General features: G+C 37.7%; 1 protein-coding gene across 1 annotated transcript in view; it reads left to right on the top strand.

Annotated features, from left to right (window-relative positions):
• Rad18 (RAD18 E3 ubiquitin protein ligase) overlaps window positions 1-15,324 on the top strand; it is a 95,077-nt gene that overhangs the window by 56,438 nt on the left and 23,315 nt on the right. Inside the window, exons 10-11 of the mRNA XM_038320437.1 lie at window positions 5,645-5,779; window positions 7,981-8,140. Of these exons, the coding sequence (XP_038176365.1) occupies window positions 5,645-5,779; window positions 7,981-8,140 (295 nt within the window). The remainder of the gene's footprint in view (window positions 1-5,644; window positions 5,780-7,980; window positions 8,141-15,324) is intronic.

Genomic DNA, 15,324 nt, shown 5'->3' on the forward strand with positions numbered 1-15,324 from the left:
AGCAGGTATAGACCCCGCAGAAATTATAGTGCCTTTTATTACTGAGGAAATAAAAAAGTTATGGGAAGACAATGAACCATGGCAGAGAAATTTTTTGGGAGAAATTAATAGAAACTATCCCAAAAGTGATAGACTTAACCTCATAAAGAGAACTTCTTGGATTCTTCCTAGAATTGTATGTGATGCTCCAGTAACTGGAGCCCGTACATTTTATACTGATGCAAATAAATCAGGGAAAGCAGGTTACAAGTCAGATGAATTGAGTAAGGTGGAACAAAGCCCTTATAATTCTGTCCAGATGGCAGAATTATATGCCATTTTTATGGTGCTAAGGGATTTTAAAGAACCTCTTAATATAGTTAGTTACAGATTCACAATATGCAGAAAGGGTTATCTTGCATATTGAAACCGCTGAATTTATACCAGATGACACAGAGTTGACTTCATTGTTTACCCAGGTACAAGACATAATCAGGAATAGGCTTTGTCCAATGTACATAACACACATCCGGTCCCATATGGGTCTGCCTGGTCCTCTAGCACAAGGTAACGCTGAGATTGATCAATTATTGATTGGAAGCATGTTGCAGGCCTCAGAATTTCATAAAAAGCATCATGTCAATAGTAAAGGCCTAAAGAAAGAATTTTCCATTACATGGCAATAAGCTAAGGACATTATAAAGAGATGTCCTACTTGTTCTTTCTATAATCAAACACCGTTGCCTGCAGGGAAAAACCCAAAGTGTACTCAAAGGAATGAAATCTGGCAGATGGATGTGTTCCACTTTATGGAATTTGGTAAATTAAAATATGTACACCACACCATAGACAAATATTCAGGTTTTCAATGGGCTGCTGCCTTGAGCTCATAAAAGGCTGATTCAGTAATCACACATTTATTGGAAGTTATGACCATCATGGGTATATTTGCACAAATAAAGACAGACAATGGTCCAGCATATGTATCTAAGAAAATGAAACACTTTTTTGATTATTATAATATAAAACACATTGCAGGTATACCAAATAATCCTACAGATCAGGCAGTTATAGAAAGATCAAATCGTACTATGAAGGATATGCTGAACAAACAGAAAGGGATGGAAAATACCCTCAGAAATAGATTGCATAATGCTTTATTAACCTTGAATTTTCTTAACGCTAATGAGAAAGTAACAACAGCGGCAGAAAGACATTGGATAATGGAAAAGTCTGCTGAACTAAATCAACCGATTTATTTCAAAGATGTGCTGACCTCTCAGTGGAAGCCAGGAGATGTGCTACGTTGGGGAAGGGGTTTTGCTCTTGTTTCCACAGGAGAAGAAAAATTGTGAATACCATCAAAATTAATAAAGGTTCAATTTGAAGAGGAGAAACCTCTTGGAAAGGTGAAATGACAGCTCATCCACAATGATGATATTCATATAGGTGGTATGAAAAACATATAGAATGGGGGCAGGGTTCTGTTCTTATCTCTACAGGAAAACATTCAACTTTGAAAAATTCAAGGGACCCTGGATGTTTGAATACTGTCAGATGGAAAAATAACTGCCCAATAGGGACTATCAAGAAAACTGAATAGGTTCCGTCAGTAAAATATACTATATTATATTTCTAAATTTATAGAGCTGGTTTTGGAGTTGGACTCTGGCTCAGTCCCTCTCTAATTCCAAGCCTGTGTTAAGAGAAAAACCCAGAGTTTCTGGAGTTTCTGTCTCATGTCAAGAGCCATGATATGGGACAGAAAGATATAGGAGTTTAGAAAACATCTTTGCTTTTCTTCATATCTATCATACCTTTCATTGAATATATCTATCATGCCTTTCATTGAATATACGTATGTCTGTATATATCTATATGATTATTGTTTTAAGTTTTTCACAATGAACAATGAGTTTTTCCTGCAGTGACATTTGAAGTTTCCAGGAAGAAGATGGGCCCCATAACAACAACTCCACCTGGTTGATGTGACATCATGATACTGATAACGCTACTACAAGACCTGGTTTGGGTACCAGCTGCACAAGACTGTTCCAACTTGGTTAGCTGAAATGGTGCACATCTTGGTCAACATTCTTGCCAGACCTGCACAAAATACTCAGAGACTATTTGCAATTTTAAAAGACATTGATCTTGAAATTTAACCATCATTTTACTTTCACAGGATCCCCCAGAAAGAACTTGGAAGTAATTCTAGAGGATGACGTCCCCTCTCCCAGTAAAGTTTGTACTTGGGTTTAGGGACATCATTTAAGGGTTGATTATAATTAGTATACGGTTGAGGGTTGGGGGGTTGGGGGAGGAATTTTATAAGCTCAGGGATCTTTTTGAAAAAAGAAAAAAAGAGGGATAATTGGATGATGGAATAATAGATTTGTAATTGTGAGTTACTGTTTTTAGACAAATATATTGGTATCGATTCTTGTATATTGATACAAAGTTAAATTATATTGACTATTGTATGCATACATGCTTCTACCTCTGTTTAAAACATTTTTTATGTATTGATATATATTGTATTGATATATATATAGTATTTATTTACCATATTGCAGTGTATATTTCTACCTCTGATTAAGATATATATTGTTTATATATTGATATATATTTGCCATATGCATTGTATATTTGTATATTTTTATTTGGAGGTCATATTGTCCTCATTTATTGCACAGTTCTTTATTGTCTTAGTCTTTAAGTTAGATAGGTATTGAGAATTATATAGATCAATAGTCATCTATGTTTTTCATTTATAATTAGACTAATCAGGTTCTTTAGATACATAGAGATTATATTCAGTATAGATAGATAATCTTCAACCTCTTCAAAGAGCTGTAGAAAATGACCTTTAGTCTAACTCAGTTTCCTGTTAGTGAGACACAATTGCTCCTGGCAACACTGATCATTTCCCGAAAGAATGTTGAGCACCAAAGACACTCCACCTGGAGCCTTTCTTCTTGGCAGAACTGGCCTTTGGGCAAAGAAATGCCCATAACTCAACCACTGACAGCGATATAGAGTATCTGTAAATGGATAAAATAGGACTGTCATATCCTGCCAAGACAGGGTAAGATAGTTTTGAAAAGTTTCTTGCCTTTGAAAATGGTATGTCAGTTATGTTAGGCCTTAGCCAAAGTTGGTTGCTTCAACTCTGCAAACGTGACTTTGGGTGATTGCCCAGATAGCTAGTTGTCTCTGTGATTTGTTGCATGTTTTGGAAGTTGTTTAATTGCACTTCCTAATTACTCAGGTAACATTATTTCCCTTCTCAGATCTTCGATGGGATTGAAGACTATATAAATGTAGTTACTTTCCTCTTATGACTTGGCCAAGTTATTATTATACAAGACTTAAGCTAGTTAGGATAGGATATTTGTACTTATTGTATATAATTTCATATTAGGTTTAGAACTCTCTTACTTAAACAAAAGGGGGAGATGTTGCGGGAGCTCCTTCCACTCCTTCAGCCAATAGCTGCTGAGATACCAGCCCATTGGGGCGTGGTCTCTCTCTCTTTAAAAAAGCTGCCACTGCCCTCTGCTCTCTCTCTCTGGCTTCTGGCTCCGCTTCCCGCGACTAGGCTCCCTTCCTGATTACGCAGAGGGCTATTGTCTGAGACAGTGATCTGTAAGTTTTTCCCCTTTAAGTAAATAACCATTCTATTACTCATAATTCCAAACTGGTGTGGGATTATTTGTGACTTACACCTTCACATTTATTTTCTTTTTCCAAGGCAGCTGTCTTGGACTTCTTGAATCAGAGACAGAATGGTGGCTGCTATTTAGTTTTTGTTTCCAACCTAGCTGTGGAGTAACTAGATTCAAGCAAGAAAAGACACACTATAAATCTGAGCCTTTAGTACTTTAGGAGTAAAGCCATTTAACCTTTCTAACTGTTAATTTGATTACTTCAGGGGTTTTTGAGCAAACCTCAGGTAACAATCTTAGGTTTCCCGATGGCTTAGAAAAAACAAAAGGAAAATCTAGGAAAATGGCTGTGGTGGTTTCTGTTGTCGTCTTGATAAATCTGGAGTCACTTGGGAGACGGTCCTCTGGGAATGCCTGTGGGGATATGTTGGTTTTGTTGAGATGGGTAGACATGCCCAGTATGAGTAGTATCTGGTTGGAATACTAGATTTAAATTTTAAAAATGATTTATTTATTTTTATGTGTATGAGTATTCTGCCTGCATCTGTATCTGTGCACCATGTGTACTCTCAGAGGCCAGAAGTGGGTGTTGATCCCTTGGAACTGGAGTCACAGATTGGCTAGCCACCATGTCACTGGTGGGAATTGAACCCAGGTCCTTTATAAGTGCAGCCTGTTTTTCTAACTCTGAGCCATCTCTTCAACCCTATGGATCCTAGATTTCATAAATGTCTCAAAGGGACTGAGCACTATTCCTTTGTTTGTTTCCCAATTGTGAATGAGAAGGGACCAGTTGGTTCAAGCCCCTGGCACCTGGACTGTCCTGAATAAGCCCTTTCTCTATAAGTTGCTTTTGTCAGTATTTATCACAGCCACAGGAAAAGAAACCAAGATAACAAACTACACTTGACTAACTAAACTACCCTTGCCTAATAGCAGCTCCCGAATGATGACGGTAGTATTACCTGTGCATTCTGGAGTTGAGGAAGTAGATGAGGTGATTCTCTTTACATGCATGGAATAAAATAGTGTGTGAAAGAAATTATCTGTTGTGTATTCTTTGTGTAGACTCTCTTAACCTGCTTCTAAAGAGATGGCTTTCTCTAGTAACCTTTTTTTAGCTTCTTAATTTCTTTTTTGTAGGCCTGACTGGCCTGGCACTTTGTAGACCAGGCTGGCCTCAAATTCAGAAATCCAACTGCCTCTGTCTCCCTAGTGTTGTGATTAAAGGCATACTTTACAATGTTAATGTTTAATTTTTTTCTTTTGAAAAATCACTTTTCATAGAATTTTATCCATTTCTAAAGAACTAATTTTTTTCCAGTAATTTTTATGCCCATCTTGTAATTTCTTTTGCTGAAAGTTTAGTCTTTTATTTTATAACTTACCTGATATTTTACAGCCTTCTGATTAGTTTCACTGGGAGTTTGTATGCACACATATATATTAGAATTAGAATTAGAAGCAATCTCCTCAATGGCTTGCTCTCTCTGCCAGTGTTCAAATGCAGGAATCCAGCTTCTTTTTTACTTGATGTGCTTCATAACTCTGTGCTGTTTACCATGCTGAAGGATAGCTTTTTAGAAAGAGATGAAGTTGGGAAATTAAGGAAGGAGGATTATGAGTTTGAGGTCTGTCTAGTCTATAAATTGAGTCCCTGTCTCACTGAAACAATGAGAAAGTAAGGTGGGAGGGAGCGAGGAAACGGTTATCAGTCTGTATTTTGTACTCTGTGGGAAGCCTCTACATACTAAGGGCTTAGGGAGGAAGAAAAAAACTAGAGTAGCAAATTATATCATGTACCCTATTTGTTTTGGGGAAGAAAAAGACACAGAGAGATTTGTCAGCTGCCCCTAATCCCTCTGTGGTCTTCTTCATGGTAGCTTCTGCATTCAGTGCAGGTGATTCTGCTAATGATGATACTGAGCAGCTTTGTGCCTGATTCTCAGTGTATCACTTGTAGATGGTTCACCCGTTCACAGTCCTTTTGAATTTAGGTAAAAGGCATCAGAGTGAATTTCAGCTTCTAGTGAATCAGGCCAAAAAAGGATACAAGAAAACTGGCAGAATGTCAAAAGCTACAATAACGAGAAGAGATGGACCTGCAGAGAAACTGCCATCTGCCATCATGGGTAAGACTTAAATAAATGTTAAAAAAAAGTAATGAAATTCATTAGGCTTTTGTTTCAGTAACATTTATTTATTCATTCTGTGTATGTATGTGCATGTGTGCATGTGTGCACTGTGAAAATATCACAGGACAACTTGTGGGAGTTGGTTTTGTCCTTCCACCATGCGGGTTTCAGTGATCAAACTCAGGTTGTCAGGCTGAGATGCAAGTGCTTTACCCACTGAGCCATCTTGTTGGTCCTCTCTTTTTTAAAGTAAAAAGAATATAAAACCAATGTAATTTATTAAGGTTACTCCGCATTTGAAAGGGGGGAGAAGTACTTTTTAGAAAGCTTAATGTAGCAGCTGTTGACTATAAGGTAGCATATTGCTTGCTTTGGAAACAATGGGAGACTGTCACATAGAGACAGCCCCTGAAGTCTCCCTGTTTGTAGTTATGAAGCATCCCAAGCTCTGTGATTGTTTAAGTATGAGGATATTTTCTAGGTGTGAGATTTATTACTGAAGATCCTAAGATAAAGATAATTATTTTTGTTGTGGAACTCTGATGTTTACTTTGCTGAAGTGTTGTGATGGAGAGTTTAAAACTAATGAAGCTGGTATTCCAACACATTCAGTGCATTACTTAGTTTTGATCCAGCTGTAAATTTGAGATTAATGTTTTCTGTTGCCAAAGCTTTAGGCCATGAGCAAACAGAATCATAATGGGAAAAGGGGCACAAAAAATTTTTTTCTACTTTTTTTAATTGTGACAAAATACACACAACATGTATACATTTTTTGGTTTTTTTTTTGTTTGTTTTTGTCAAGACAGTTTCTCAGTAGCTATGGAGCTAGTCCTGGAACTCGCTCTATAAACCAGGCTGGCATCGAACTCACAGAGATCTGCCTGCCTCTGCCTTGTGAGTGCTGGGATTAAAGGCGTGAGCTACCACCACCCGTCATATTTTTAGTAATTCATAGGTGCACAACTCATGGCTGTTTAATGGTTTCATAGTACTGTTTAACCATCTATACCCCCTAAACCCATCTAGCATCCCTCGTACAAACTCTGTGGTGTATCACATCACTCCCTGCTTTCCCACATAGTACTGATTGTCTCTGTTTTGTCTGTTTATGGATTTGTTTGCTTTGGGTATCTAATGCAAGTAGAATTATACACTATCTGTCTTGTTATGTTGGCTTATTTTTCTAAGCATAATGTTTTTATTGCCTGTCAATATTGTTTCAAATATTAAAATTTCTTTATTTAGTATGCATATGCAGCATTTCGTCTATTAATTTGTTATTTTTGCCTTCTTAACTATTATGTATGATGTTTTTGTAAAGTTTTCTTTAGTTCTCAGATGTCTGTTCAAGACCCTGCTTTCAGTTCTTTATATTACATGTCTGTTCTAGTTTCATTTCTGTTTTTGTGACCAAAAGAAACTTTGGGGAGGAAAGAGTTTATTTAGCTTAGAACCCCAGGTCACAGTCTATTATTGAGGGATGTCAGGGCCAGGAACTTGAAGGCAGGTCGCTTGCTGTTCCAAACATGACTTCCAGCCAAGAGATTTGCTCCACAGTCAAAGAAGTACATCAGGAGCCATGGAAAAGTACTGTTTGCTACCTGCCTCTCAGACTAGTTTATACTCAGCTAGCTTTCTTACATAGTTCATGCCTGCCTACCTAGGTTGAACTAGGTCCTCTTACATCAATTAACAATCAAGACAGTCCTCCCACAGACATGCTCACAGGCCAACTAATGTAGGGAATTTCTCAACTGAGGCTTTCTTTTATATGATTGGTTTTCCTTTTCTTTATAGTGAATAGTTTATTTAATGGGTTTTGAAAAGTGTCCAGATGTTTGATATCATGTCATGTGACAAATATGATTCCCTTATGTCTGTTTTGTTAATTTGTCACTGTTCTTTGATTTTGAAATAGCAATTATTCCTTAGTAATCTGCTAATAGGATCTTCATTAGAATGACAAGGCATTCCTATCTCTGGTTTTAAAGGAAACTTTACGTTTAAATAAATTAATCCTGGAAAACACAAATAAGATAGTAGCAATAAAGTATCATTTATTTTATAGTTTTAGAATCAATGCTCTTTTACTTCTATTTTTAAAGTAGAAATAACAATATTAAGTGTTAAAGAAATAGAGGGTGTACATTTTAACATTGTCTTTAATTTAAAAAAAACTTTTATTTCCTTGTTAGGACAAGAAGATAATGTAAACTTTTCAGATACAGTCTCAGTAGCAAACTACTTTCCTCAGTCCAAAATGGACTCCCCAGTGCAGCCAGAGCCTGAGAGACCAGATGATTCTTCTAGTTGTACTGATATTCTTCTCTCCTCAGAGTCAGATTCCTGCAATAGGTAAGAAATGTGTAGAAACTGTCTCTTTCGTACTTCTGCTTCTTTCATCGCACTTTCCTTCTGCTGTAACAAGGTTTCCTGACAAAATCACTGTTGTTGTTGTTAAGGAGAAGGGTTCATTTTGGCTGACAGTTCTGAGGTACTTCCCTCATGGGAAGAAGATGATGGAGGCAGGAATTTGATGCAGCTGGACACATGAACAGTTAGGAGAGGAGGAAGGACTAGTGCCGGTTGGTGCTCAGTCACTTTCTTCTTCTCACAGCGCCCACAACCCATGTCCAGGGAATGGTCCTGCCCATTGCTGGGGTGGGTCTTCCCATCCCATTGAGCCTAATCAAGATGAACCCTTGTAGGTGTGCCTGGAGGCTTGTCTCCTAGATCTTTCCAGATCCTGTTGACAGTCAACAATAATCATCTAAACCAATAGTTCTCTGCCTTCCTAATGCTCTGACCCTTTAATACAGCTTCTCATGTTGTTGACCCCAACCATAAAATTATTTTGTTGCTACTTCATAATTGTAATTTTGCTATTGTTATGAATTATTATATAAATATCCAATAGGCAGGAAGTCTGATATGTGACCCCCCAAAGGGGTCATGACCCACAGCTTGAGAACTGCTAATCTAGAGGATTGTTTCATGGTCCTTGTTAGTTCTCTTTCATTTCTGTTTATTTTTTTGGTCATCTTCATAGTGATAGCAAGCTGGGCTGTGGGAGGGTAGTGTAGTGATCATAAAGTGACTTTGTTTTCTTTCTCCACTTAGAGTTGGTAGAGCAAACATGATAGGCAGCAGGATTTTTCTTTAGTTTGTTTTTTTTTTTTTTGCTAAGAAAACACATAAGGAACTGATCAGAAAGAAAGCTAGTGCACATAGGAAAGAGTAATTTTTAAATAGTTAACCTCAATGCATGGAATCGATTGGTATGATTTTTAAAAATTAGATATTTAGTGATGGGCAATTTTGAAAACATTAAATATATAATTTTTATTTCAGTACTGGGTATTGAAACTACCTACAGTCTTGTACATGCAAATGCTTTACTGCTGAGCTATATGATTGGTCCTGGAAAAGTATTTTAAAAATATGATTGGATTACTCTACTTCCCCTCCTTCCTGCCTTTTTTTTTTTCTTGAGACAAGATCTCACTAAATAGTCCTGGTTGGTCTGGAAGTTGCTGTGTGATCAGGCTTGCCTTGAATTCACTGATGTCTGCCTCCTGAGTGCTGGGGCCCTGACTGAACGGAAAGGCATTTATCTCATTCTTTTTCTTGAGTGGATACTAAACAATACAGCCACCACATATTGCTTCTGCCTTTCCTACCTTTTAATAGGGTGTACCCTCAAACCATGAGCCAAATAAACTCTTCCTTCCTCCTTAAGCTGCTTTTGTTAAGTATTTTGTCATAAGGAAAATACGGAAGCTGAATGTGGTGGCACGTTCCTTTAATCTCAGAATTCAGGACAGAGGAAGGCAGAATGCTCCAGGCCAGTTTGGTCTACATAGCGAGTTCCAAGCCAGCCAGGGCTACATAAGAACTAGGAGACAGATGGTCTCTTGGACTAGTAGAAAGGGTAAAGGACTATGGTTGAGGGAAAAATAAAATAAACTTCTTGGTACCATGTGTTCATGTGCAAGTTAGCTTTCTGTTGTAAGAAAATATCAGAAGTGCTCAGCTTATAAAGAGGAAATGTTACTTTAACTTATTCAAGTGGGTATGTTGGTACATGCCTTTAATCCCAGCATTCAGGAGGCAGAGGCTGGCAGATCTCTGAGTTTGATATCAGCCTGGTCTACAGGATAAGTTTTAGGACATCCAGGGCTACACAGAGAAACCCTGTCTTGAAAAAATAAAATAACTAACCAAAACCAACCAAACAACCAAACAACCAACCAACCAACCAACCTCTTTCAGAGATCCCAATGCATGATCAATTGACTCTATTGCTTTGGTCCTGTGGTGAATCAGCATATTATGGCAGAAACAGTGTGTGATGGAACAAAACCACTCACTTCGTGGACAAGAATCAAAAAAGAAAGGAGGAGTCAGGAAAGGAGAGGCTAGTGGGTCTTTACATTCCCTTTAGTAACACACCCTAGGTGACCCTTAAGTGACCTAAGGGTCTTTCATGAGGCCACACCTCCTAAAGGTTCTACCACCTTCCCATACCCCCAGTCTAGGAACTTGCTCTATAACCATGTGATACAGGAGAAAATGTTTATAGAAGTACATTACTTCAAAGTCCTGTTATAACTCACTGCTTATGGAAAGAGGTGAGATACCTTCTTATACTTAACAGTCAGTCACATACTGTTCTGCTGCCACTCAGTAAGGTATTGGCCTCCTCTTTATGTACCTTCCTGTGGACCTACATCTTAGGTACTATTATAACTGATGAATAATTCCCTGTCCTCCCCAGTGCCTTTCTTTTGGTAAGGGTTAAATGGGGTTATCCTTGTGACACATCTGAGAAGAAAATGAGTATAATGATGCTAGGACTGGCCTTTGTTTTCTGTTTGAAACAGGGCCTTGAGTGATACTCATTCAGTTCTCAGATGCTGCAGTCTAGTGCAATCCAAACATTTGGGAAAGTTTTTTTCTTTAAAGGTTTATTTTTATTTTATGTGTAAGAATGTTTTGCCTGTATGTATGTCTGTGCACCATGTACATGCCTGGTGCTTTTGGAAGCCAGGAGAGGACACTGAATTCCTGAAACCAGAGTTACAGATGGTTATGAACCACCATATGGGTACTGGGAACCAAACCTGGGTCTTCTTCAAGAACAACAATTGCAGTCTAACTGCTGGCCCATCTTTCCAGTCTTCAAAAAGTTTTAAAAATAAATTTAGACCTCAATTAATGCATTTTGTAATTGGTTATATGCGTGTGAGTGCGTGCTTATACATACATACACACCATGGCCCACTAAGAATAACTGTTATTGTACAACAGTGTATAATGTGATATTAATAAGGTGTATTCATCATTGGATAGATGGTAGTTCAATATTTTTGTTAAAAATATGTTCTTTATAGAATCTAGTTAAGAAAGATGCAATTATAGAGAGACGCATATCATTTTTATTAGTGAACCATGTATCAGGGTTTGCCTGAGAGATGGGATTAAAGGCGTGTGCCACCCTGCCCAGCTAATGGACTAAATTTCAAAGCAGTAATGGACCATGACTCATTTGTTTTGCCTTGATGTTAGTGTTGTCTTGGACTTTGAAATGCAGCCTTCTGACTAAGGTTCTTAACTTAGTTTAGACATACTTCCCATCATTTAATTGGAAAACATGAAGTGCAGGACAATGGTGGCCTGGCATAAGACTGTCCCAAAGTTCATGCAAGTATCATTTAGTGACTCCAGATATTAAGTAGCCCAAGAGATGCACATTTGATTAATGTCGTTATCACTGTGGAATTCAGGGAAAGAATTCAGAGTGAGAAGAGCCCAGTTAAAACTTAATTTCATAGTAAAATCAAAGCCTATTATCAAAAGGATGGAATGTTTATTTTGCCAGTTTTATCTTTTGCATATTCAGGCACCAAAAGGAAGGGAGATGGAATGCTGTAGTGACTTTGTTGAGATCTTCTGCAGCCCTAAAATTGTGTCATCCTTTTCCTTTTGACAATATGGTTTGTTGGCAAGTGAATGGAATGTTCATCACCTACCACTTAGCCATCGTAGGTCATAAATAAACCTAGGATTGCATTTATTTTCTTTTATAGATGTTGACTGAGATTTATGTCCTGCCCAGTCCCACAGCCGTTCAGCCCCAAAGAAACACAGAGGTCTACATTAATTATAAACTGGTTGGCCTATTAGCTCTTTCTTACATCTTAAATTAGCTCATAATTCTTGTTAGCCATATGGCTTGGTAAATTCTCCTGTTCTTGTTGTCCCCCTATATTTCCTACCTGGCTACTGGCCAATCAGCGTTTTATTAAGCCAATACAAGACCATTTTCCCACAGCATATAGTGAAATGTATCTATCTGTATGTGTTGCATTTTATCAAAAATTTCAGTCTTTTTTATGACCATTTTATTATATTATATGCTTTTTTTTTTTTAAAGACTCTCTAGGTCATTAAAGTAGGGTTTTTTAAAGACAGGGTTTCTCTGTGTAGCCCTGGCTATTCTGTAACTCACTCTGTAAGCCAGGCTGGCCTTGAATTTAGAGATCTGCCTGCCTCTGCCTCTCGAGTGCTGGGCTTAAAAGTGTGTAGCATCACTGCCTGACTGAAAAAGTATTTTTTTTTTAACTTGAAAGAGACACTATCTTTTGGCATGATTAGAGAAATAGGAATAAGATTTCCAGATTCTGCTACTGTAACAGAATTCAACTTCTTGATTTTGAAAGTTGTGTGGTTCTGGTAATTGTATGGACTGGTTTTTAAGAAAGGCATACTGACATATTAAAGAACATTTGCAATAATGCACTAAATTAAAAAATACTTTAAAAATTATATATTATATGTGTGCATTGTGAAAAATAGAAAACTTGAATAAAGAATAAAGTTTCATAATTTAGTTAGCTTGAAATAATACTAGCACATTCATAAATATGCCTTCCACAGATAGGCATAGGTGTAGCTAAATGGGTTCTTTATTTTTTTTCAGCAGTAGTACTATGGTATTTTAATTTCTTTGTCAGGGAAATATCATGTTGTGTGTTTGTTGTGAGTGGAAACCTGTGAATTCTCTTTCTTTGCAGCCTTGTTGTCTTACACATCACAGAACTGACCATGTTGAATGATGAGGTCAGTGTTCTTTGTGCTAGAGTGGTATTCAAGCTTGAATAATGTGGAAGATTGACAACTAAGAACAATATTAAGATTCAGTGTGCGTATCCAATTCAAATAGTTGTTATAATAAAGTGGGCTTGTTGCTGGCATCAAGCACACACTTTGTTAATACTATATTGATCTTCTTCTGCTGGCTTGCGAGCAGATGGTAAACAGATGAATAGGAATTTCAGATTGCTGTACAGTTCCTTGCTAGATGGTTTCCGGGAGTTCAAGAGACTTGTTCAAGTTTTTGTAAATTAGCTTATTGTTCTCGTTAATCAAGAAAAGAGTGCTTTTGTTAGCTGATTCTTGGCAGACCATGGACACTACATTTTTATTGAAGGCTAAATTAGAAGCAAAGATGCTGTTGATTATGACCATAGAAAAGAGAGACACTATCTTCATGAAGGAATGATTTGTGAATTGTGTCATACTTTTTCTTGGAAGAATCTTTAGATCATTATTTTGGAAAAATATTTTTTTAATTTGAAAAAGACATTGTCTTTTGGCATGAGTGGAGAAATACAAATAGGTTCTCTGTTTTGATTTTTTTGTATGAATTCATTTTTAAGAAAGGCACACTGACAGATAACAATGGCAAAACTTGCTTTCTGTGGTTGAGCATTTTGTATATGTGTAACAACACAGATGTGATAGACTGTTAACTGGAAGATCTGGGGCTTGTAGGTTTGAAATCATTGAAGTTTTGGGTCTTCTGAAAAAATTCATCCTTTGTGAAATAATTTTGGTTATTACACTGTAAGCAAAATGGCTGATTTTTCTAAATCTGGGACACGCTCTAAAAAGGAAGACATATGCCTTGACAATTAACTTTAAAAGTAGTAGGACCCATGAGTTTACATAGGGTGATGAATATGGTTTCCATTTAATTTGCTCAACCTATTGTCAGAGCCTGCTGCATATGGTTACCTGAGCCAGTGTATTAAAGAGCATGAGCAGTTGTGACTTTTAATGCTTATAAAGTTAGCTAATGTCGTGATTCTGTGGTCAGCTTCGCAGTTTGCCCTTACTCAGATAGGTGAGCTTCCCATAGATGCTGAGGATAGGGCATAAAAGAATCTGATTCATTAATATGTGAGTGAATAACATTGTAACTTCCAAATCTAGGAGAAAAAAAGGTGACTTCTCCTTTCGTATTACATTAGGAACAGCGTCTTTATGAAAGAAATCCCTCACAAGTACAGACACAGGGTGTTGGGCCCATGCCAAAGAGCACTTAGCTATTGGCTTGTGTTTTCTAGTTTCATAGAACTTTTCTTCACTTTCATTCATTTCTGAAAAAGCTGTCTTGAAAACTTGAGAGTCAGAGTGGGGAGGGGACTTAAAACAAAAAACAACTTATTACCACCTTTTAAAGACGATGTTAGTTGTTAAATTCTGTCCTCTTCTGAGGGAAATGGAAAATAATGGAGATAGCTTAAAGCAAAAAATGACATTGGGTCATTTATCTAAGGATGATGCTGTTCCCATTGGTTCTGGGTAAGGGCAGCCAAGTACATTGCTTGGTGAGGAGAACGGGAAGCACTAAGTAGCCAGTGTACTGTCTCATAGCCAGAAGGGTGCAGATGCGCTTGACAATATACGGTGTGGCTTTACTAAGGCCTTGTAGTGCAGGCAAGGCATGTAGGGAGCATGATTTTGAGATGAAAGAATCTGAGTCCTGGAGTGTGTCCCTTGATGTTTTATATTGAAAAGCTAATGGGTATTTCAGGAGTGTTTGTTTGTTTGTTTGTTGGTTTGTTTCTTGACTCAAGAATATCCAGTTTTTGTGTTCTTGCATAGAGCCTCCTGAATAGTTAGTTCTGTTACATTGATCAACACTACAGAATAGCGAAGCCTTGTTCAGGAGGCAGTGAGCTGTGTGTGCTTCCTCTGATGTACTCTAGTACTGGTGGTGCTGTAAGATTCACAATCTTAGCTCCTTGATGTGAAATGAAATGGCCAGGAGTGAGATTCGTCAGGAAGTTTGTGGCAAGTCCGATTTAATCCACCCGTTTGACTGTAGAGCCCTCAAGGAACCCACCTTTTAAAGAAAATGTTAGTTGTTAAATTCTTTTTTTTTTTTTTTTGGTTTTTCGAGACAGGGTTTCTCTGCAGCTTTAGAGCCTGTCCTGGAACTAGCTCTTGTAGACCAGGCTGGTAGTTGTTAAATTCTAAAGAGAAGTGTGTACTTAGCCTTGAGGGAGCATACCTGACAGGAAGAGTTGGGTGAAAGTAAAGCACCTGACGTTCCTCTGTTGGGAGTGGGAAGTGAATCTGGAAAGGAAAGACAGCGTTTAGGATGCATGTCACCAGATGCCGAGGTTTCATCCTGGGGAAATTGAGTGCACTGCAACAGTGAGGCCAAGCCTAGCACACTGGAGGGATGG

The sequence above is a fragment of the Arvicola amphibius genome, chromosome 2 (genome assembly GCF_903992535.2).
Source record: "Arvicola amphibius chromosome 2, mArvAmp1.2, whole genome shotgun sequence".
Classification (NCBI taxonomy): domain Eukaryota; kingdom Metazoa; phylum Chordata; class Mammalia; order Rodentia; family Cricetidae; genus Arvicola; species Arvicola amphibius.